The following is a 22,609-nucleotide window of genomic DNA, read 5'->3' on the forward strand; positions in this document are numbered from 1 at the left end:
TTTAGTATTTATTGTGTTTTTTCTAGACATTCTGATCTGAAACAAGATTTATATAATTATTATTATTTCTTATGTATTTTGATTCATTATAAATCTACAGTTTATACTGTATCATGTTCCCGTTCAATTTTAGGGTTTTAAATGTTCATTCATTGCAGTTGTATCCTTTGCCACAAAGTGAACCTGATTAATAATAATAATCCCATGTTTTCATCATGGATTATTTCTTCTTGTTTGTAGGAATTAATATAAATGATATTTTTCTCGGCCTCTCCAATTCCATCGTCACTTCTTTTGTCTCCATTCAATTTTATTTGCTCCAAAACTCGCTTCCCTCAAAATTCTCGCTTAATATTTTCTGAACTCCCTTCCCTCAAAATCCTCGGCTCGATATTTACATCAACCTGTTTTCCTCGGTAGACCCTAGCCAGGTTTGTTACGTATTCACTCTTTTCATTACACAACGGCTTTCTCCCTGTCATAAGCTCAGCCAATACCATATATCCCAAAACTAAAAGCGGCGCTTTTCTCTCTCAATTATATTGGCATGTACGCAAATACTCGGATCAAGATAACCCCTAAAAAGGGACCATCAGCTAATTCCGATAATGTTATTTTCAAACAAATACAGTATTAATTAATAATTAGTAACTTAATTCTTTTTTTTTTTTTTTTTAATAATAATAATTATGTTAAATATTGAGGGGTCTATCATATTTTCAAAGGAAAAAATAAAAGAAAAACCCAATAAGAAAACCCAATCCTACCTGTGAAAGGCTAGCCAGCCCCTTCCTGAGATCCAGCCCATTAAAATACATTGCAAACCCATTATATTATATATATATATATATATATATATATATATATATATATATATATATATTATTACGTCTTAAGGTTTGATGTTGAATTACGATCGATCGAGAGAGATAGAAGAGAGAGAGATGGCTTCGAAATCAACGGAGGAAGAGAAATTGCACGGCACTGAATTGGATGACGACAGTAGGGATGATCTTAGTGTACGTTCCCAACAACCCTTCCCTTTTGTTTTTTTTTTTTTTTTTGTGTGTATTGTTTGTTCTAATTAATAATTTATGAACCCTAATATTATTCAGACAGCTATCAAGCTCATGTATGATCGAGATACTCCTGGTTATAAACCCAAAGATCTGGAATATTGCAAACCTTTGGTCGACCTCGCAATTGATACCTATAACCAACAACACGTAATTTTGTTAATTTTTTTTTTAATTTTTTAATTTTTTGATTTTTTGCTCTTTAAATTTTGTTTTTTGATGTGGTTGCAGTCAACACATTACCGTTTGGTGGAACTGATCAGAGTAATTGGATGTGTTTGTTCCGGTTTTTATTTCTTTATGAAGTATTCGGCCACCGATTCTGATTCCGATGCTGATGCTAAAACTTTCGCAGCAGATGTTTTCGATGGAATCTCGGAAACTACAATAGATTCTGTTTATATTGTGGCTGAAGGTGAAAGTCTACGAGTTGATACCATACCTGCCCGCTATTTTTGAATTTCGCCGATTTCTTCGAGTAATTAACTTTTCGTATATAATTTTTTTGCGTTTCGTTTCTTTTCTTAAGCTGTTGTTTGTTGTGTTTGGTCTACAACATGTTGGGAAAAATTTCAAAACCCTTGATTTTCGCCATAAACCCTGAGGATTTCCTTTTCAAATTTCGAACACAAATCTATCCAGCAATCATCAATTGAGCAAGGTACTTTCACTCTTCTTCTCCATCATCAACAATCGATTCCTCTCATAAAAGTTCACGGCACGTGATGCGCAGTTTCTCTGTTTAATGGGAAGTTTTCAATTTCTCGAACTCGACAAACTCGAACACACTGCATCTGTCTGGTTCTAATTCTGTCGATTCGTTAGCATTTTGGGCTGTTGATGAATTGCCAGTATAATGGGTTTTCCCCAATTTTTATTGCTCTTTTGCCATGTTCTCTGTAGCTCTTTCCACTCCCAGAATTTTCAATCGATTTTCGTGTCTTTGTGTTGTTTCTCGCACTTTCTGCGGTCGTATATTTAACAACAGCGATGATGTTGAAAATGGGTTTGGGCGGATTGAGGATTTTCTCAACGAATCATGGAAAAGTTCGAATCTTGATAACAATACATCCACTTTGTACGATTCGCTTGGTTCTTCTGGAAATTACTCCTCAAGGGAGGGTTTTATCGATGAGGTGAAAATTGACGTCGAACGAATTCTCGAAGTACTTCATCAAGACGGTCCTGGTTTCGACCCAAAACCGGTCCTAACCAATCTAGGACTAAGAATTTCAGGTCTTCTTGTAAGAGAAGTTCTCTTTGGTATTTTAAAGATGGTCAATTACGCCAACAAAAACCGATGCGCGAAGCTGGGGTACAAATTCTGTCTGGTCGGGCGAACAGGAAAATTACAAGCACACGACGAATGCCTACCATATGATGATGAAAATCTTCGCTGAATCCGAAGAATTCAAAGCAATGTGGAGGTTAGTAGATGAAATGACCGAAAAGGGTTACCCTATAACCGCAAGAACTTTCAACATGTTGATATGCACCTGCGGTGGGGCCGGACTAGCAAGAAAAGTCGTGGAGAGGTTTATCAAGTCCAAGACTTTCAATTACAGGCCATTCAAACATTCGTTCAACGCAATTCTGCACTCCCTTTTGACGCTCAATCATTACAGACTGATCGAGTAGGTGTATCAGCAAATGCTGGCTAAAGGCCACCCACCCGATATATTAACCTATAATATTATCATGTGCGCAAAATTCCGCCTCGGAAAGCTCGACCACTTCCATGGGTTACTCGATGAAATGGGGCGAACCGGTTTTTCGCCGGATTTCCATACATTCAATCTCCTCCTCCACGTTCTTGGCAAAGGTGACAAGCCGTTAGCAGCGTTGAAGCTCATGAATCACATGAAGGAAATAGGAATCGACCCAAGTGTTCTTCATTACACAACGTTAATCGATGGGCTGAGTAGGGCAGGCAACTTAGAAGCTTGTAGATATTTCTTCGATGAAATGATAAATAAAGGGTTTGTGCCCGATGTGGTGAGTTACACTGTGATGATAACAGGTCATGTTGTGGCGGGAAAATTCGATACGGCGAGGGAGATTTTCTCGGAGATGATTGAAAGGGGACAGTTGCCGAATGTGTTTACGTACAATTCGATGATTAGAGGGCTCTGTATGGACGGGAAATTCGAGAAGGCTACAAAGTCTAACTAAGTTGACCCAAAAAGATCGAAACCGGAAACTTGGCTCGGTATTTGGTGGGAAGTTTGAATTTATTCGAGGATAAGATATCCATATGCATGAAGACCTGGAAATATGGTATGGGGTTCGAATTCGAAAGGAGAAGGCCTTGAATACAAGCCATTTGACACCAAAGGAGTACAAACTTTTTAATACAAGTAATTGAAAATGTTTGATACTATATTAAGAATATTATTAATGATTAATTGAAAAAAAATATATATATCGAAATTGAATTCACATATTTATTGGGGTAGAGTCATCGGTTCCGGAAACTAGCCGAACGGATTTTTGGCACGCACCGAACACTGAACCTGTAATTCGGTACAAAATTTAGTTTTTTTATTTAAAAAATTCCGGTAATTCAGTTTTACCACAAATACCAATTTTTTATATTAAATTTAAATTTATTTATAAATGTATAATATTAATATTTATACTAAATTTTATTATTTTTATGCAAAAAATTATAATAATAAGAAATTACAATTTATAATTAATTTTTGAACATTTTAATAAAATATTGGTAATTCGATTATTTATCGAACCGAACTGTATGTTTTGTTTCGTGAAATGTATGAAACTTCCCTATGGTTTTTACGAGTGAATACCCGTACAAGTAATGAGAAGAATCCACGAACCCATCCGTGACTGGCTCAAAGGAAAAACCCAGTCCATTAAATATTTGTCCGGCCCATTAAATGTCTTTCCGGCCCGTTTTCCCTTTTCGCTATTAATTAAATTGAACTCAAATAAAGAAAAAGGAAAGACGTAATTGTTATAAAATAAAGGGTAAATTACGGCCATCCCTTGAGGTAAGGTCAAATTACGAAAAAAAACCCTATTGTTTGAATAATTATAATTATCCCCTCAATTATGAATTTTCTTACACGTCCACCATTGCGGTGTCAAATTTAGAGGAATCTTCAAGATTATGTGGAATATTCATCAGTTTGTATCCGTTTTCCTCCATTTAGGGTTCCATATTTCGAAACAAGATGATCATAAAAAATGTATGTCTTGGTTTATAAATATCAGATTGTAGTGCATCAGAAACTACACTTTTGACACCATAATGATAAATGTGAAAAAAGTCTTATAGTTGAAGGGCGATTGTATTTATCCATTTAGAATGAAGTTTCTCGTAATTTGACCGTACCTAAGAGACATATCGTAATTTACCCTAAAATAAACTACAAAATATACTACTCCCTCCGTTCCTAAATAATTGTCATTTTTCACTTTTCACAAAGATTAAGAAACTCAATAAATATATCTTGATTTTAGAAAAATCATAACAAAATGACTAAAACAACCTTTAATATTTAATGATTTATAAGAGAAAATTAATGAATAGAGTTTCATTGATAAGGTTAAAACATGAAAAATGCATTTAATGCAGTATTGGAAATCTAAAGTGACAGATAATATAGAACAAAAATATTTGAAAAAAGAGACCGTTATTGTGGATCAGATGGAGTAATACATAAGAAGTGTTGTATTAAAAATAGTAATACTAAATTGTAAATATAGAAACGTGCAGTATTATGGGTGTTGGAGTCCGACCGTGTCACAACAATTATGAGTCCAGCCCATTAAGTAGCGTATTAACCCGGGTTTCTTTTGGAATTCTATAAAACAAAGAAACTACTACTACTAGTACTTAGGTTTTTTATTACGATTTCTGTAGAGAGAGAGAAGTTAACGATTTCTAGAGAGAGAGATGGCTTTGAGATTGACGGATAAATTATACGATGACGAATCAGACTGCGACGATAATGATTTTTATGTGCGTTAGCGTTCCCCCAACCCTTCCCTTTTTTTTTTTTTTGAATTTGATCTAATTGTTGTAATAATTGATTTGCCCTATAATTAATTAATTGTTTAGTGTGGTCACAAGCTGATGTACGATCGAGATACTCCAGGCTATTTCCCCCCTAACCTTGAAGATTGCATACCTTTGGTCGACCTAGCTATTGATTCCTATAACCAGCAACACGTAAGATATTTTTTTTTTAATTTTTTTGATTTTGTTTTTCACATCTTAATCGGAATTTTAAATTATCCTCTGTTGTTGGTTGCAGTCCAGAGATTACCGTGTGGTGGAGATTGTGAGAATAATTGCAGCTGTTTGTTCCGGTATTGATCTCTATATGAAATTTACGGCCGCCGCATCCAAGGAGGATGGTAGCAGTGACGCCGCCGTAACTTTCGGAGCAGAGGTTCACAAAGGAATTACGGAAACAACCGTAGAATCTGTTTACGTTGTTGCTGAAGGTGCAACTTTACCTGTTGATGTCTTACCTGCCTGCTATAATCCCTGTGGTTGAAGGTAATTAATTTATCAACAAGTTTGGTTGGATCTGTATTTATTTTTCTTAATAACAAATTAGTTTGTTAAAGACAATTATAGATATCATGTTATGGTCTCGTTTAATTTGCTGGTGAACATGTCGACGTGAGTGCCGGACTGCCTGACAATATGTAGATCGAAATTCTTTCATTTAGAAATACCTGACCATCACAATTACATCACGAGAAAATTACTCTCTTAACCCTCAAACCATCTCATCCAGATCATCGGACCATGCTCACTTAATAAACCCGTGCTCGTTTATCATCTGGTTAATATTCTCCGTTTTCCATGTTTAAACTCTCTCTCTCATGAAAAAATTCTGACTGTATGCATGTAACACGTGGATCCTCCATTTAAACATTTGCAGGTGATTCCAGGTTTAGAGATATACATTTAGTCGAGGAAAGAGTCATACAAACAATAGATATAGAGCGACAACTAGTAGCGTGTATATGAAACTTAGTTGTGTTGAAGTACTCCGTGTCCGTCCGTCATTGTTAGTTTCGCCAAAGTTGTTGAGTTTCGTATATATATGATTAATATTTCTTTGATTTGATTAAAATCTACAAATATAGATAAAGCAACAAAAAATTTAGGTGTATATTTTGTAATTGATAATACACACATGCTTTGGATTAGACACGGCCACAGGCCGGTTCCGGGCCGGTTCAAACCGGTTCACGGTTCACATTTTCCGGAAACGGAACCGGCCCGTAGTATGGACGGTTCAGCGGGCCGGGTCGGCCCGCCGGTTCGGGTCGGCCCGCCGGTTCGGGCCGGTTCCGGGTCGGCCCAGAAATTTTGATTTTTTTTTTTTGAAATATTTGATTAATAAGTAAATTAAAAGAAGTACTTTTAAATAGATAAAGGAAAAGGAAATAAATGAAAAGTCAATTTAAAAGCACAAGTTTGAAATATTTGATGAATAAGTAAATTATAGGAAAAATTGGGGTGTGAGGGTATTTATAGGAAAAATTGGGGGGGGGGGGGGGGGGGGGGGGGGCAAAAAAAATTCAAAAAAAAGCAACATTGGGGTGTGAGGGTATTTATAGGAAAAACTGGGGGTATTCAAAAGAAAGTAATTTCGGGTGTACCGCCGGGTTCACAGTTTGGGCCGTCAACGGTCCAGTTCGGGCCAGTTCCGGGCCCAAAACCGGCCCGTGGCCGTGTCTACTTTCGATCATCCATTTTTCACACCAGTGTAATCAAATGAATATATAAATAATTAATAAAACAATTAAATATTTGGACCTAACATCAATTAAAGCCCAAATATTTATTTTATTAATAAACTATCATTTGTCCTCGTCTCTTAAAAAAAAAAAAGAACAAAAAAAGAATATGAAGTTTGCGCCTCTGCGCACGATAGCATATTAGGGCTGCTGCGATTACTATTATAACATTTACACACGAAATCACTGCCCACTTCAACCACACTCTTCAGCTGCTCGCGATTCAACCATGGATGTCGTTCTGAAGAACGTGAGAGAAGCTAAAGAAGCACTTGCGGTATTTCTTAATTTTATTAATTTCTGATTCTTTGACTACTCTGTTGGAATTAATCGATAGATTCATGTTCAGTATATATATTTTCGATTTGAATGTGTAGGGAATTGTTAATTTCATGTTTCCGCTGTTTTTTGTTCAGTTTAATTCCATATCCGTTGGCTTCGTTTTGCGGTTATTGTAATTTAGGTTTGTGGTTAGTGGAATTGAACTTAAAGAGTGTTTTTAGGGCTTCTGTTTTCTGAATCTTCGTAATTTAGGTCACACAAGTGACTTTTTGTTGTCTCTCTGATTAGGTCAATGCAGGAAATGCTCCGTTAGTTTTTGGGAAGCTGTTAGATGCCGAGTGTCCCGACAATTAAAGTAAATTGGATATGATCAAAATAATGAATTCTTAGTTAGCAAACTTACACGGACAGGCTGCTGGTCCACATAATCTGCTGCTCTGCACGCCTTGAACTCGTATTTCGACTCCAACGCAATCCCATACTTCATTATATAATAAAGCCCAATTACAACGTTCCCATCATAACAATTTGCGTCATCTATTTTGTCTTTTATGTGGGACAAACTATGGGCACTTTATCTATTAATTCTTGAACAACCGTCTCCCAGTCAGATAAGGTATAGTCGCTGAGCTTAGCAGCATGACTAGCCAAAAAAACCGCTAGGGGGGGGAATTCAAAAAAAAAGTAAATAACGGCCGGTTCACCTGGGCCGGTTCACTAGCCGTTATTTGCTTTTTTTTTGAAATTTTTTTTTTTTTGAATTCCCGGTGTACCGCCGGGTTCACGGTTCACCAAATCTAAGAACCGGGCCCATCCCGGGTAGGACGGACCGGTTCACGGTTTCGGGCTGGTTCACACGATCAACGGGCCGGTTTGGGCCGTCAACGGTCCGGTTCGGGCCGGTTTCGGGCCCAAAACCGGCCCGTGGCCGTGTCTACTTTGGATCATCCATTTTTCACACCAGTGTAATCAAATGAATATATAAATAATTAATAAAACAATTAAATATTTGGACCTAACATCAATTAAAGCCCAAATATTTATTTTATTAATAAACTATAATTTGTCATCGTCTCTTCAAAAAAAAAAAAAAAAAAAAAAGAATATGAAGTTCGCGCCTCTGCGCACGATAGCATATTAGGGCTGTTGCGATTACTATTATAACATTTACACACGAAATCACTGCCCACTTCAACCACACTCTTCAGCTGCTCGCGATTCAACCATGGATGCCGTTCTAAAGAACGTGAGAGAAGCTAAAGAAGCACTTGCGGTAATTCTTAATTTTATTTAATTTCTGATTCTTTGACTACTTTGTTGGAATTAATCGATGGATTCATATTCAGTATATATATTTTCGATTTGAATGTGTAGGGAATTGTTAATTTCATGTTTCCGTTGTTTTTTGTTCAGTTTAATTCCATATCCGTTGGCTTCGTTTTGCGGTTATTGTAATTTAGGTTTGTGGTTAGTGGAATTGAACTTAAAGAGTGTTTTTTGGGCTTCTGTTTTCTGAATCTTCGTAATTTAGGTCACACAAGTGACTTTTTGTTGTCTCTCTGATTAGATCAATGCAGGAAATGCTCCGTTAGTTTTTGGGAAGCTGTTAGATGCCGAGTGTCCCGACAATTAAAGTAAATTGGATATGATCAAAATAATGAATTCTTAGTTAGCAAACTTACACGGACAGGCTGCTGGTCCACATAATCTGCTGCTCTGCACGCCTTGAACTCGTATTTCGACTCCGACGCAATCCCATACTTCATTATATAATAAAGCCCAATTACAACGTTCCCATCATAACAATTTGCGTCATCTATTTTGTCTTTTATGTGGGACAAACTATGGGCACTCTATCTATTAATTCTTGAACAACCGTCTCCCAGTCAGATAAGGTATAGTCGCTGAGCTTAGCAGCATGACTAGCCAAAAAAACCGCTAGGGGGGGGGGGGGGGGGAATTCAAAAAAAAAGTAAATAACGGGCGGTTCACCTGGGCCGGTTCACTAGCCGTTATTTGCTTTTTTTTTGAATTTTTTTTTTTTTGAATTCCGGGTGTACCGCCGGGTTCACGGTTCACCAAATCTAAGAACCGGGCCCGTCCCGGGTAGGACGGGCCGGTTCACGGTTTCGGGCTGGTTCACACGATCAACGGGCCGGTTTGGGCCGTCAACGGTCCGGTTTGGGCCGGTTCCGGCCCAAAACCGGCCCGTGGCCGTGTCTACTTTGGATCATCCATTTTTCACACCAGTGTAATCAAATGAATATATAAATAATTAATAAAACAATTAAATATTTGGACCTTACATCAATTAAAGCCCAAATATTTATTTTATTAATAAACTATAATTTGTCATCGTCTCTTCAAAAAAAAAAAAAAAAAAAAAAGAATATGAAGTTCGCGCCTCTGCGCACGATAGCATATTAGGGCTGTTGCGATTACTATTATAACATTTACACACGAAATCACTGCCCACTTCAACCACACTCTTCAGCTGCTCGCGATTCAACCATGGATGTCGTTCTAAAGAACGTGAGAGAAGCTAAAGAAGCACTTGCGGTAATTCTTAATTTTATTTAATTTCTGATTCTTTGACTACTTTGTTGGAATTAATCGATGGATTCATGTTCAGTATATATATTTTCGATTTGAATGTGTAGGGAATTGTTAATTTCATGTTTCCGTTTTTTTTTGTTCAGTTTAATTCCATATCCGTTGGCTTCGTTTTGCGGTTATTGTAATTTAGGTTTGTGGTTAGTGGAATTGAACTTAAAGAGTGTTTTTAGGGCTTCTGTTTTCTGAATCTTCGTAATTTAGGTCACACAAGTGACTTTTTGTTGTCTCTCTGATTAGGTTAATGCAGGAAATGCTCCGTTAGTTTTTGGGAAGCTGTTAGATGCCGAGTGTCCCGACAATTAAAGTAAATTGGATATGATCAAAATAATGAATTCTTAGTTAGCAAACTTACACGGACAGGCTGCTGGTCCACATAATCTGCTGCTCTGCACGCCTTGAACTCGTATTTCGACTCCAACGCAATCCCATACTTCATTATATAATAAAGCCCAATTACAACGTTCCCATCATAACAATTTGCGTCATCTATTTTGTCTTTTATGTGGGACAAACTATGGGCACTCTATCTATTAATTCTTGAACAACCGTCTCCCAGTCAGATAAGGTATAGTCGCTGAGCTTAGCAGCATGACTAGCCAAAAAAACCGCTACCATGACCGAACAACCTTTAAAATAAAAAGAGCATAAAGAAGAAAAAAAATAATCATAAGCATTTTCAAAAGTGAGCATTTGACATTTTTTCACTATGTATAGATGAAGTCGTTACCCCATTTTTTTTGATCTTGGACAGGGAGATTTAAAATTTTGTAACCATCTCAGCTAAATTCATACGGACAGCCTCCACAAACGATATTCTGTACAGAAGAAAATTACCATTAGAAGGGTAAAATAGCTATTCGCAGACAATGAAGGTTCTTTTGTATCACGGATTGTTGTAATTTACCCTAAAAATCTTATTTTGTTACTTCTTATTCCCTCGTGCTTTTTACCTATAAAACACAAAATCAATCAATTAAAGCACAAATATAATTAAATCTAAACAAAAGATCTACGTAAAGTAAAAGTATTGAGTGTAATATCTATACTCAACACACACCCAAACTTGAACTTTTGTTTGTCCTCGCGCAAAATCTAATTGTAAGCAAATGACTCAACTACCGCATCTCATCACATAGATTAATGACCAACTTCATATTTTCAGAACTTGTAATTATAATGAAAATTCGTAGGCATTCGCAAGCTCAAAATTCAAAAGCACTTAGCCACTTACCATAGCCAAAAACCACAAATCATGCAATTGCTTCAATCATCCAATATTTGTAAATTAAAGATAGAAAAAATTTATTACATGCATATGTTTGACTCCAAATACTCACCAAATTATTATACTCTACTAATATCGAACATTAAGCTATTGGGATCATTGGGGCTTTTTGGCTTTCAATTGTTAGGCTATTTGGTCCGAGGTAGAAAATATGGGTATATGTGGCTATTCTTTTTTTAATTGAGGTGATTACGCCGAAATTTGAAATATAAGCGTTTGAAATAATGAAGTCACCTCTAAGGATTTTAATAAACTCGATTCTTAAGAGTTCAAAAGTCTCAATTTTTTTCTCTTAAGACAATGAATCGAACTTTCAAAACAATTCAACAACTAGTCCTTACTTCTCCCTTCTAGTCTCTTCTTCTTCTTTTTTTTTTCTTTTTTTTTATATATATAGACACATGTATATTTTTCTTCTTCTTTTTTTTCTCTTTTTTTTTTCTTTTTTTTTTTCGGGGAAGAAGAAGAAGGACCTTATAAAAATTTTCAACCGAACTCCAAGGGGTAATTTTTCAAGAATCTCTATCTATTCTACCTTATACACATTGGATAAAAGAAAGAACACCTTTTCTCCGAGGCTCAAATCAAGGTTTTAAGGAAAATTTCGATAAAAATGTCGGCTTGAAAGGCTCAAACGGATCAAAGAAGGCCCAAATCATATCCCAAATCACTCACTACTCAATACTTCGTATCATAAATTTCCTAAGGTGAGGTCTAAAACCGAACATAGCATGATCTAACACAAATTAACTCCAAATTTAAAATACAAAATATTCAACCAAAACAATGCACAAATAAGCATGACGAATAAGAATTTTCTTTGTTCGAGCTGCAAGCGAGGTCTGTGATTGAGTGGTTGGTTACTTTCTTATTTTTTTTTTCTTTCGAGAAGTTGATCCAATGCCTTCAGAGTTTTTTTCAGGTACGTTTTTGAAAGAAAGGATGGCGATCTCTGGGCAAAAGTTCTCGACCCGGAAATGAATTCAGAAGGCAACTCATCGACCAAGTTGTATTGACAGCTTCGCCTGAAAGCAAATGTCCGGACCAAGTCTCTGCTGTTGTGAAAGCATTTATGAGCGCCAATCTTCAATTATATGAAGAAGCTTACGCTATTTTCAACAAGTCCAATTTGAAAGTCCAATTATTCTCCGAACATTTCATTTCGATCCGTTTAGGCGGGACACCTTGGTCTTGTTCAGCCATACATGGAAGCAGTTCAGAGCAATAATGTGTATGCGGTGAATGAAGCTCTGAACGAGATATATGTCGAGGAGAAGGATTATGACAGACTGCATAAATCTATTGAGTTGCATGATGACTTTGATCAAATTCGCCGTGTTCGAAAGGTGAATTATAATATTACTGCATACTTTTTGCGTATTTTTTAAACATATATATAAATAAACAAAATTTGTTACGAGCAGATCGAGAAACACGAAATGGTGGAGATGAGGCGTGTTGCAGCCTACATTTACGGGAAGATAGGGGAATGGGAGGAGGCAATTTGCATTGTTGCAGAAAGATAACCTTTATAGAGATGCAATCGAGATAGCTTCACGGTATGGCAAACCCGAGCTTGTAAATAAGCTGCGTCTCGATTTAATTGAAAATGTATTATGGCTAATAGCTTATAGTATCTCTTAAAATCCATGTTTATTTCTTTATTGTTTGACACTAATATTTTTAGTTTCTGAAAGTATGAAATGAGGGCCACAGATGCTACAATCATTATATTATCTACTTATATATATTGGTATGAATATATATAAAGGTAATTAGATATTTTTGTTTGACAAAGTCTAGTGGAGGTTTTGTATAACCTAAACATTGTGAAATACACCATGTAGTTGTATACCATTGATCTACACATAATAACACACACCCATGTGTATGTGTGCTTACTGAATAGTTATTTATGTAGATCTACAATTTAAAATCACATGAAGTATTTGATCAGGTGTAGAATCTCGTAAGGTGCTAATATCACGTATTTTTGGTGAACTCCCAAATTACGTTTAGTAAACAAAATTTTTGGTGATTGTGAATCATGTTTCTTAATGAATATATGAAGTTAGAAATATTCAAGATAAGCCAAATTTCCCTATTTCTTTTAATTTTTTAATTTATATATTATATAAAAAAAATTAGAAAAAGTTGGCCCATATCCAACGACTTCGCCTTAATTTCCAAGTAAGCCACCGTAAACATAAAAGTCCAGAATCTCAATATCTGTGCCCCCACCACCACAAATTTTGTCCATGCCTTGTTGTTTCTTCCCCAGTCAACATCACCATTCAATTCTCCTCCATTTTATTTTTTTATTAATTGTTTTTTTATATATACTAATACAAATATACAATCAACATCAATTCTTACACCACGCCATTATACTTACACATGCGTATATACTATAAAGTAGTAGCCAGCGTGTAACCAAGAACTTCAATTTCTTTTTACTAGTTTAATTAAAAATCAAAGGGATCCTACGTTAGGAATTTTGAAAATATGATCAAATCTAATAAATTTCACGGTAAATTACGGCACCTATGACGAAGAAAAAATTTCTCTGGGTAATTACAACCACTCATTAACTATATATGAATACGAATATTCTTACACATTTATCCATGTAATGTCAAATTGAGTAGAATTTTCTAAATTATGTGGAGTATTCTCCAGTTTATATCTGTTTTACCACGTTCGAGCTCAACATTTTAAAACAAGATGAACATATAAGATGTGTCTGTTGACTTGTAAATATCAGATTGTTGTACATAAAAAATTACATTTTTGCACAAATAGAGTACAAATAAGAGAATATTTCACCAAATTCAAAAGATAAAATTATGAAAGTGTAAGAAGATTTACGATTAGAATATAGCATCCAAATAAAAGGTTTTTTTTTATAATTACACAAAAATATAATACGAATATGAAAAGCCATCCGCCGCCGGCACGCCACCTGGGAAATGTCCTCCCAAACATATGAATCCGAGCGCACATGCAAATCAGAGCATGTATAATTCCCAAAAAACCCCTCATTTTTGCTGCGTTTAATTAATTCATGAATATTAAAGACTATATAGTTAATTGAAGTCAAAGAAAGGGCCTTTACACTGGTACGCGTTTTCAAGAAACAGTCATCCCCTATTTATTTGTTGCACAGTCACACCACCACCTCCTTTTCAGACCCTTATCTCTCTCTCTCTCTCTCTTTCTCTCTCTTCCTCCCTTGCAATTTACTACTACAACTCTCTCTCTCTCTGCATTATTATTTTTATTTTTGTTTGTCCCAACTGCGTGCTTATTCAACTTTCCCCTCATCTTTTCTGCGTTTGTGTGCGCTAGGACCGAGTCAACTCGCTCCGTTGATTCAAAGAAACTCGTTCGTTCTGTTGGATTGGATTACATAAGAATCGCTGCCATTTGTTTTAATTTGAGGTTTCTGATGAAATGATCGAGCTTTGGAGATCTAGAAGTCGTACCTTGTCTGCATTTCTGGTTTGCTGCCTTTATTTGCTCAACGATAGTTTTTGCTTGTCTCTCAACCATGAAGGTATGGTTTTTTTTTATTTTTCTTTTTGCTGGGTTTTATGAAAGATTTTATTTTTTTATTTGGGTTTTTGATTTTTTCATGTACTAAATAATTTAGGTGTTGCTTTGCTGAGATTTAAAGAAGAAATTGAGAGTGACCCACATGGGGCTTTGTCGAATTGGATTGATGAAGTTGGAGTGGAGACTCCTTGTTCTTGGTTTGGAGTTCAATGCTCTCAAGGATTTGTTGTTATTTTGTAAGTCCTTTTTCCTCTCTCTCTCTCTCTCTCTCTCTCTCTCTCTCTCTCTCTCTAGGATATATATGTTGCTATATATATATTTTTGGGAAATATTGGAGTCAAGATATGATTTTTCAAGTTTTATCTGATTACAGTAGAGCAGCTATGAAATGATATAGTTGGATTTTTGTATTGGAATAATTTTGATTTAACCGACATTATTCTTGATTATTGTTTTGAATAATTAACACATTAAGGAAAGGAACTTGGATTTTGAGGCTAGTCTCTATGAAATATTAAAAAAGAAAGTAGCCTTTCTAACTTTGAAAGATGACACAGTTTCGTGTTTTTGGTTTCATTTCACAATATTCAAGATTTAAGTTACTCGAATACACGTTGGCTGATACAAAAGGATTGTATGAAAAAAAAGATTGAAGGATACGATACTTCTCTTATGACTCTGGGTTATAATCTGCACTAGTTAATACGGAAAATTCAGAAATTCACGAAAAATATCCGATTCTTGAAAAAAACTGCAAACTTATATTATCGAAACTACTATATGCAGGAACCTCAAGAATCTGTGTCTGCAAGGTACTCTTACTCCTCATATAGGGAACCTAATTCACATGAAGTCTATGTAAGACACAACAATTTTCTTTCTCTTTACGGACTAATATCTTCATTTTCATCGCCTTTAATTTTGTATATGTGTTTACGGAATTTTTTTTTTTTTTGGTAGAACGTTGCGCAACAATTCCTTTTCCGGTTTAGTTCCGGAAGAAATTGTAAATTTAAAAGAATTGGAGGTGTTAGACATTGGATATAATAACTTCAGCGGACTTCTCCCATGTGATCTAGGCAACAATTTGTCGTTGACTATTCTGTAAGTTCGCAATAAAACTCGCCCCAATCTTTATATAACCCCCGGTTTTCGTGTCTTTAAATAAAACGTGCTTATTTTCGTATAATGCAGTTTACTGGACAACAACGAGCTTCTACACAGTACAAGGCCCGAAATTTACCTTCTTCAAAAGCTATCCGAAGCCCAAGTCGAGGATAGCCTTTTATCCGCATCCAAACACTCCCCATCTTGTAATAGCCTATTAATGTCATGGTAAATCTATTCGAACTTTTTTTCCTTAATAAAAACACGATTTTTCTCCTGTTCGTTTGCATGATATTCGTTTATTTTTCTTCTGCAGGAATTCATTGAAAACGAAAAAAGTTTCAGCACGGAAGCTATTACAACAAACTCCTCGATCCCCATTATTTGTATTTCGTCCTCCGCCGACACCCCCCGTGTATTTGTGCCCCCCAATCCATTTTTCAATTTCACCCCCCCTCCTCCAACTCCACCCCCAACTCCACCTCCAACTCTACCCCCAACTCCGACTCCAACTCCATCTCCATCTGCATTAACACCGATTTCTTCACCTTCACCTGCTAATCGTACTAATACTCCTCCAACTTCACATTTAAATCCAGCAGAAACACCTCCTACCTCATCGATGAAAAATTCCAATTCGAATAAAAAAATAATATTGTCGGCAGCCATTGGCGGTCCTTTATTGCTTCTACTTTTAATCGTCGGCATCTTCATTTATCGAAGCGGTAAAGTTACTTCTGTCAAGCCGTGGGCAACAGGATTAAGCGGACAGCTGCAGAGAGCATTCGTTACCGGTACTTCTTCCCCTTCATGTCGGTTAAATCATATATTCATTATTCAAGAATTTAACGAGGTGGACACTAAAAAGGGGTCGACCTAATTTTACCATTTTTTTTTTCGGGTTGTTTTTTTTTAGGGGTGCCGAAATTAAAGAGATCCGAACTTCAGGCTGCGTGTGAAGATTTTAGCAACGTGATTGATGCTTCGTCGGTTTGTACTTTCTATAAAGGTACATTGTCCAGCGGTGTCGAGATAGCAGTTGCGTCTATTACAGTAACTTCTGCAAAGGACTGGTCGACTAGTTTGGAAGCTCAGTACAGGAAGAAGGTAAATATAATCTCTCATTATATAGTTTTCATAAACATGTAACATATTTTTATTTTCAAGAATCTTTTTTTTTCTAAATTTAATTCAGTTTTTTTCAATCTTCGTCACAGATCGACACGCTGGCAAAAGTGAATCACAAGAATTTCGTTAGCCTACTCGGCTATTGTGAAGAAGAGGAACCGTTCACAAGGATGTTGGTTTTTGAGTATGCTCCTAATGGAACTCTCTTCGAGCATATACACAGTAAGTAGTGCTTAAATTCTCTTTATTTTATGTATAATCGAAAGAAAAAAAATCATCTACGAACCAAACATGCCCCTAATTTATTTTATTCTATTTACTAATGATCAATTCCGTGCAGTAAAAGAAGCCGAACACTTGGACTGGTCGACTCGGCTGAGAATAGCAATGGGGGCGGCCTACTGCCTGGACTACATGCACCAACTAAACCCGCCGCTACCCCACCGAAACCTAACCTCCTCACTAATCTATCTAACCGAAGATTACGCGGCAAAAGTATCCGATTTCATCAACCTAGAAGAAGCTTCTTCTACTTCTTCGTCATCAGCCAATCAGATGCAAGCGAATATTGAAACAAACGTCTACAGCTTCGGTGTCGTACTGTTCGAGATGATGACGGGTAAGCTTCCCTATACGACGGGCAGCGATACTCCGGACGACAGTGCGTCGGATTATCTTGGAGCTGCGGGCCTGCTCAGGGAGATAGTGGACCCCACATTGAGGAATTACAGAGAAGATCAACTCGAAATGATTGGTGATGTGATCAAGTGGTGCACGGATTCCGATCCGAGAAAACGGCCTTCGATGAGAGAAGTTTGTTCGAGGTTGAGGGAGATAACTGGGGTTGGACCCGATGGGGCGATTCCGAAATTATCGCCTCTTTGGTGGGCTGAACTTGAGATTCTGTCAAATGAAGGTAGCTAAAATGGGATTTTTATATAGAAACTTGTTTTGTTTGATGTTTCATTGTATGTGGAGAAGTAATTTTTTGCTGCTTGTTAGTGGTGTGGTGGTAAATGGAAAAAAAATATGTATATATAATGATGGCTGGGGGATAAAATGGGGGTAAATTTGTAATTTTGGTGTTTTTGTCTAACTATATTTGTGAATTAAGATATACGGGTGCAGATGCACTTGAAAAAAATATATGTTTTTATTGTCAAAAGAAATCAAAATTAAGCTATTCTTAATGCATGCACTTGAAATGACCTTGGATGCAGGATACATTTTATAATTTTATGGAATATGACTTTTTTTAGGGTAAATTACGAGCCACCCCCTATGTAATGACAAATTACGAAGAAAAAAAAAATTTGTTTGGGTAATTACAACCATCTATAAACTATGAATATTTTTACACGTCCACTTTTGCGGTGTCGAATTTGTATAATCTTATAGATTATGTGGAATATTTTTGTAGTTTGTATCCGTTTTATCTCATTCGAACTCCATATTTTGAAACAAGATGGTTATAAAATGTGTCTCTTGATTTGTAAATTTAATATTGTGGTGCATCGGCAACTGTATTTTTGCACAAAACGATTACAAATTACAGAACATTCCACGGAATCTAGAAGATTTTGTTGGAATTTGAAGGGTTGTAATACCAAAATATGAGAGATTTTAAAGGGTTTTATCTATCCTACACCCGGTGAAGGTTACACCGGGTGATTTTTTACCGTTGATCTACACATACCAATATGGGTGTGTGTGTGTGTTTGTGTATATATGAATGGTAAAGATCTACTCAGTGTATTTCACCCGGTGTAGGATCTCAAAAGCCGATTTTAAAGTAATTTTTCCTAGAACCCTTAAAATTTCACGGAATCTAAAAGATCATAAAATTAATTTGACAATAGTTATTTTGAGGAGATGTAATTCCCCCAAAGTATAACGGATTTTTCATAATTTGATATTAACTCAAGGGATGACGGTAAATTTACCAAAAAAAATAAATAAAACCCCACGAATAACTAAAACAAAAAGATTAAAAAAATAATGAAGAAGTCTACAAAGTCCACAAAAGGCAAAACAAATTAATTAAAAAATAAAAGGATCCGTGGATGATATTAGTTCAGGGGTAACATAACTATTGAAGGTGGCCATCACGTTTGGGAACAATTAGGAAACACAAAAACATTTATCCAAATAAACATTTAGTTGTCCCCACGTTTATTCTCATAGTAATATTCATTCAAACATCAAAACAAACTATCTATATATACTAATCAACACACTCACCATTTCACAACACAAACTCCACAGCAAAAACAACATCTCCACAAGAAAGAAAAGAAAGAAGGAACAAAATGGCAATCACCCAACTCCTCCCCATCATTCTCTTCCTCTCACTAGCGGCAGTCCACTCGACGACCGCCAACGAACCGCCGAAACCGGCTGAGAAAGTCCTCGACGTGGTGGTGGAAGGGGTGGTGCACTGCCAGAGCTGCGGCAACTACGGTACGTGGGCCCTCTCCAAATCCAAGCCCATCGAAGGTGCCACCATCAGCGTTATCTGCAAAGATCACAGAAATCGAGTCAGCTTCTACAAAGCATGCAAAACAGCTAAAAACGGCTACTTTTACGCGCAGCTTAAAGGGTTCGTGATGAGCCACTCTTTCTTGGATCATCCATTACATGCATGCAAAGTGAAACTGGTTTCTTCTCCAATCACAACATGTAACCTTCTTACAAATGTCAATTACGGACTCTATGGGGCCCCACTTCGTTACGAAGACAAGAAAATTGTCGGAACTAACTACGAGGCTATTGTATATGCCGCTGGACCGTTGGCTTTTCGCCCTGCTACTTGTGCTCCTAAGTCCTAAGGCACTACCTTGAATTGATTAATAGCTGCTGTCTTAATTCTGAGAGAACTGATGAAGCTCTATTTGATTTTTTTTTTCAATCTAGCATTTGATTCTGTAAGCGGCATATCATATATAAAGAATCTTCCTATAAAGCAGCTTCTTGAATTAATGATCAATTTAACTATTTTTCCTGTATTTATGCCTTTTACGCTATATGGGAGTGTTATAATCTGAAAATATCGAGTCCAAATTATACCAGACCATAGCGCGTACTAAAAAACTAAATGATCAAGTTAACAATATCCAGTGGAAACTAAAAAGTCACACTTACAGGATTGTTAGAAATCCATTGGCATAGCAAACAATTTGTTGATTTCATCCATTGCCTCTTTTGTGCAAATAGTTTGTTCGAACAAATCACTCCCTTTTCCAGTAGACGAGCTTGGCAAGGAACTGTCTTGTTGATTTTCTAATTCATCATCTGGAAAAATCAGAAATTCAGTGTGATTGTTCTTCTTCACGTTCGGCCCTTCGTCTCGCTTCTTTGGGCTGCATTTCTTTGCAAATTCTATTGGCTTTTCATCTTCAGCCTTTTCATTGTTCGGTTCATCGTCGGGAAGTATCAGAAAATCTCCGAAACTGTTACTCACAGGTGCTTTTTCGGATTTCTTCGCCCTGCTTTTCCTTGTAAACTCAATTGGCTTTCCGAACATGCTGTTAATATCTTTCATAGCCTCTTTCAAATTGATGGTGGGGTCCACTAGGCCATGGTGCCAAACATTTTCCACCTCCGGTTCATCCGAGATAGTCGATCCCACAAACCTATACACAACTGTATCATCTCTGAATCCACCTTGGTTCGTTTTCCTAGGGTTAGAATCTTTCAAACATTCTTGATCGTTCGGTCTAGCAAACACAGAAGCACCGTTGGTTTCTTCACCATCAACATATATCTCAAATGCTTCGTCCAAAGGCGGATTAGCACCAGCTATTGGTAGATCCTTTGACGAGGTCTCTATGGTTTCATCCATGAAAATCTTACATTCGTTTTTCAGTTTACCAGTTTTGGATTGATTTTTACTTGTTTTGCGAGCAATTGATGGCTCTAATGGCTGCTGGAACATGCTGTTGATGGCATTCATGGCCTCTTTAGTGTTGATTGTGGGCTCCACAAGACCGTGATGTCGTGCATCTTCCGTTTTGGATTTCCCAACAATAGCGGTATCTACAAACTTAACCACAACTGTATCGTCACTGCAAGATTTTCTGTTTTTCTCTTTCTCCACTTTTACATCGACTCCATTAGAATCAGTCACCACTGCTTTTCTAAGAAGTTGATCGTTGAGTAATCCAATATTACTAGAATTTGCTGCCATTCGATTATCATGATTCAAAGATCCTCTGTTTGTTTCCCCTACCTGAAGATAGCAGTATATGGAATCATAGTTAGGTAATGATGAAATCTAACCAATAATTGACGAGGGACTATGCAAAAATGGAACAGTAAAAACCTGAACTCTCTTAATTTTATGTCGCTTTATACGATGAAGAAACTGCTCGTACGACTTTTGCAACTCGTCAGCAGGCTCTGCAAGACTGTACAAGTGAAACAATAACTAACTAAAGGTGAGGTTATGTACTTTTCGTGATTTTTGAAAAATAGATACTTTAAAATTTTGGAGCAGAATAACCATAACAATCAACAACACTGCATAATATAGATTTCCTGCTCAAAAAACCAGATAAGTTTATATTAAATTCAAATTCGTACACACGTAGTCAAGGAAAAGGCGATCGTTCTAATATTGCTCATGTCATTAACCAAGAGGGCTTCATATCATATTTAACCAGTCTTGACCATGTATATAGTTGCAATCACTTCCCACAGTGAAATGTTACAATTAAAAAGGTAATAGCGGAGTAAAATGGCTTACTTCTGCACTCCCAAATGATAAATCTTCTCAGCCGCATCAAACTTCTTCATTTTCTCATAATAGAGAGCATAAGCCTGGTAAAACAAAGACTTCTTCATCCCAATCTTATTCATCTCCATTGTTCTCAAAACTTCTTTCGGATCATCCACAAAATCCATCTACATGACAGGACACAAGAAAATCCATAAGAACCCTTTCAATAAAATCATTTAGCATATTGTACAGTACAGTATTCCGACTCACAAATTGAAATCCTAAAAAAATCTGATTTAGAAATGCTCCATTCAAATATGAGTAGAAGATCTTCGTTTAAGTCTGATTTCACTAGCTCAACGATAAAGACTCAAAATCACCATCGAAAGAAATAAAATTAAACTGCTTTACTTGCAGTAATAACATCTCTCAGTTTCCAATTCCAGAGCCCTAACAAAACACATTTATCTCTTGTACATAGTGCATAAATCAATCCACAAAAGCAAACTGAAGGTTTAACAAAAATAAAAAATAAACATTTAGGGCACCGAAAAAGAAAGAGATACCAATTGCAACCAAACGCGAAGGTAGCGCAAATCGTTGCAGTAACGGCGGTCGGTTAGGAAAGTCTCGGCGCATTTCTGAAGAAACCGAGGCAGTTTCTCTTTCAGAAGCTGAGGTGGAAGCGTCTCCTTCATCTTCCTTATCCCACTGCTCACAAAAAAAAAATTGAAAATGGAGAAAGTGAGAAATTAAACTACATTTGTAAATGCAACGAACACAGGAAAATGAGAGTGGATGAAGGAACCGATTACCGAAACCACGGGAGGAGTGGGTCGGTCCCGCTGTAGGATTTGATATCGGAGATCACCGTCGAGAAAAGATTGTTGTACAGAGTGTTGCCATTGTTTGACATTGATTGAGTACTCTTTCCTTGCTGGATTTCAATGGTGTTTGCAGAATTCTCAGTGTGTGTGTTTTGGGGGCAAATGGGATTTGAATTCGTTTTTGTCTTATTGGAAAATCAGGTTTAAACTAAAATCATAAAAATATTTA

At 36.5% G+C, this 22,609-nt stretch overlaps 4 protein-coding genes, 2 long non-coding RNA genes and 1 pseudogene across 8 annotated transcripts; 6 read left to right on the top strand and 1 right to left on the bottom strand.

Annotated features, from left to right (window-relative positions):
• Positions 1-1,099: 1,099 nt before the first annotated feature.
• LOC105977654 (uncharacterized) lies at positions 1,100-1,646 on the top strand. Its single transcript, XR_016031685.1, has 3 exons — positions 1,100-1,226; positions 1,308-1,340; positions 1,435-1,646. It is a non-coding gene; the product is annotated as an uncharacterized LOC105977654 (long non-coding RNA).
• A 181-nt stretch (positions 1,647-1,827) lies between these two features.
• LOC148769896 (pentatricopeptide repeat-containing protein At1g55630-like) lies at positions 1,828-3,275 on the top strand (annotated as a pseudogene).
• Positions 3,276-4,917: 1,642 nt separating this feature from the next.
• On the top strand, positions 4,918-7,452 carry LOC105977653 (uncharacterized). Of its 3 annotated transcripts, none has more exons than XM_088819441.1 (4): positions 4,918-5,064; positions 5,164-5,274; positions 5,360-5,607; positions 7,434-7,452. In XM_088819441.1, the coding sequence occupies exons 1-3, from the start codon at positions 4,999-5,001 to the stop codon at positions 5,603-5,605; spliced, it is 423 nt and encodes a 140-aa protein (XP_088675567.1). In that variant the 5' UTR covers positions 4,918-4,998; the 3' UTR covers positions 5,606-5,607; positions 7,434-7,452. The 3 variants fall into 3 exon arrangements, with proteins under 3 accessions (XP_088675567.1, XP_088675566.1, XP_088675565.1); XM_088819440.1 differs by lacking the exon at positions 7,434-7,452 and adding an exon at positions 5,999-6,269; XM_088819439.1 differs by lacking the exon at positions 7,434-7,452 and having other exon boundaries at positions 5,360-5,724.
• A 1,694-nt stretch (positions 7,453-9,146) lies between these two features.
• Positions 9,147-12,761, top strand: LOC148769897 (uncharacterized). The gene is made up of 3 exons (XR_016031686.1): positions 9,147-11,886; positions 11,969-12,392; positions 12,471-12,761. It is a non-coding gene; the product is annotated as an uncharacterized LOC148769897 (long non-coding RNA).
• A 1,427-nt stretch (positions 12,762-14,188) lies between these two features.
• Positions 14,189-18,005, top strand: LOC105977693 (Protein kinase family protein). The gene is given in 10 exon segments (XM_013003042.2): positions 14,189-14,602; positions 14,699-14,837; positions 15,388-15,459; positions 15,562-15,705; positions 15,796-15,936; positions 16,025-16,116; positions 16,119-16,502; positions 16,625-16,815; positions 16,926-17,058; positions 17,177-18,005. Coding segments are annotated over 10 exon segments (1,983 nt in total). The 5' UTR covers positions 14,189-14,499; the 3' UTR covers positions 17,761-18,005.
• An 853-nt stretch (positions 18,006-18,858) lies between these two features.
• Positions 18,859-22,609, bottom strand: LOC105977694 (Mad3/BUB1 homology region 1). Its single transcript, XM_013003043.2, has 6 exons — positions 22,369-22,609; positions 22,120-22,264; positions 21,581-21,738; positions 21,158-21,242; positions 19,978-21,064; positions 18,859-19,351 (listed from the first exon to the last, which is right to left on the bottom strand). Exons 1-5 carry the CDS (start codon positions 22,467-22,469, stop codon positions 19,985-19,987), a joined length of 1,569 nt encoding a protein of 522 aa, XP_012858497.2. The 5' UTR covers positions 22,470-22,609; the 3' UTR covers positions 18,859-19,351; positions 19,978-19,984.
• Positions 19,146-19,841, top strand: MOP10 (Pollen Ole e 1 allergen and extensin family protein). Its single transcript, XM_013002674.2, has one exon. It carries the CDS (start codon positions 19,146-19,148, stop codon positions 19,662-19,664), a length of 519 nt encoding a protein of 172 aa, XP_012858128.2. The 3' UTR covers positions 19,665-19,841.

Source organism: Erythranthe guttata, chromosome 6 (assembly GCF_056151865.1).
Source record: "Erythranthe guttata isolate IM_541 chromosome 6, IM_541, whole genome shotgun sequence".
Classification (NCBI taxonomy): Eukaryota; Viridiplantae; Streptophyta; class Magnoliopsida; order Lamiales; family Phrymaceae; genus Erythranthe; species Erythranthe guttata.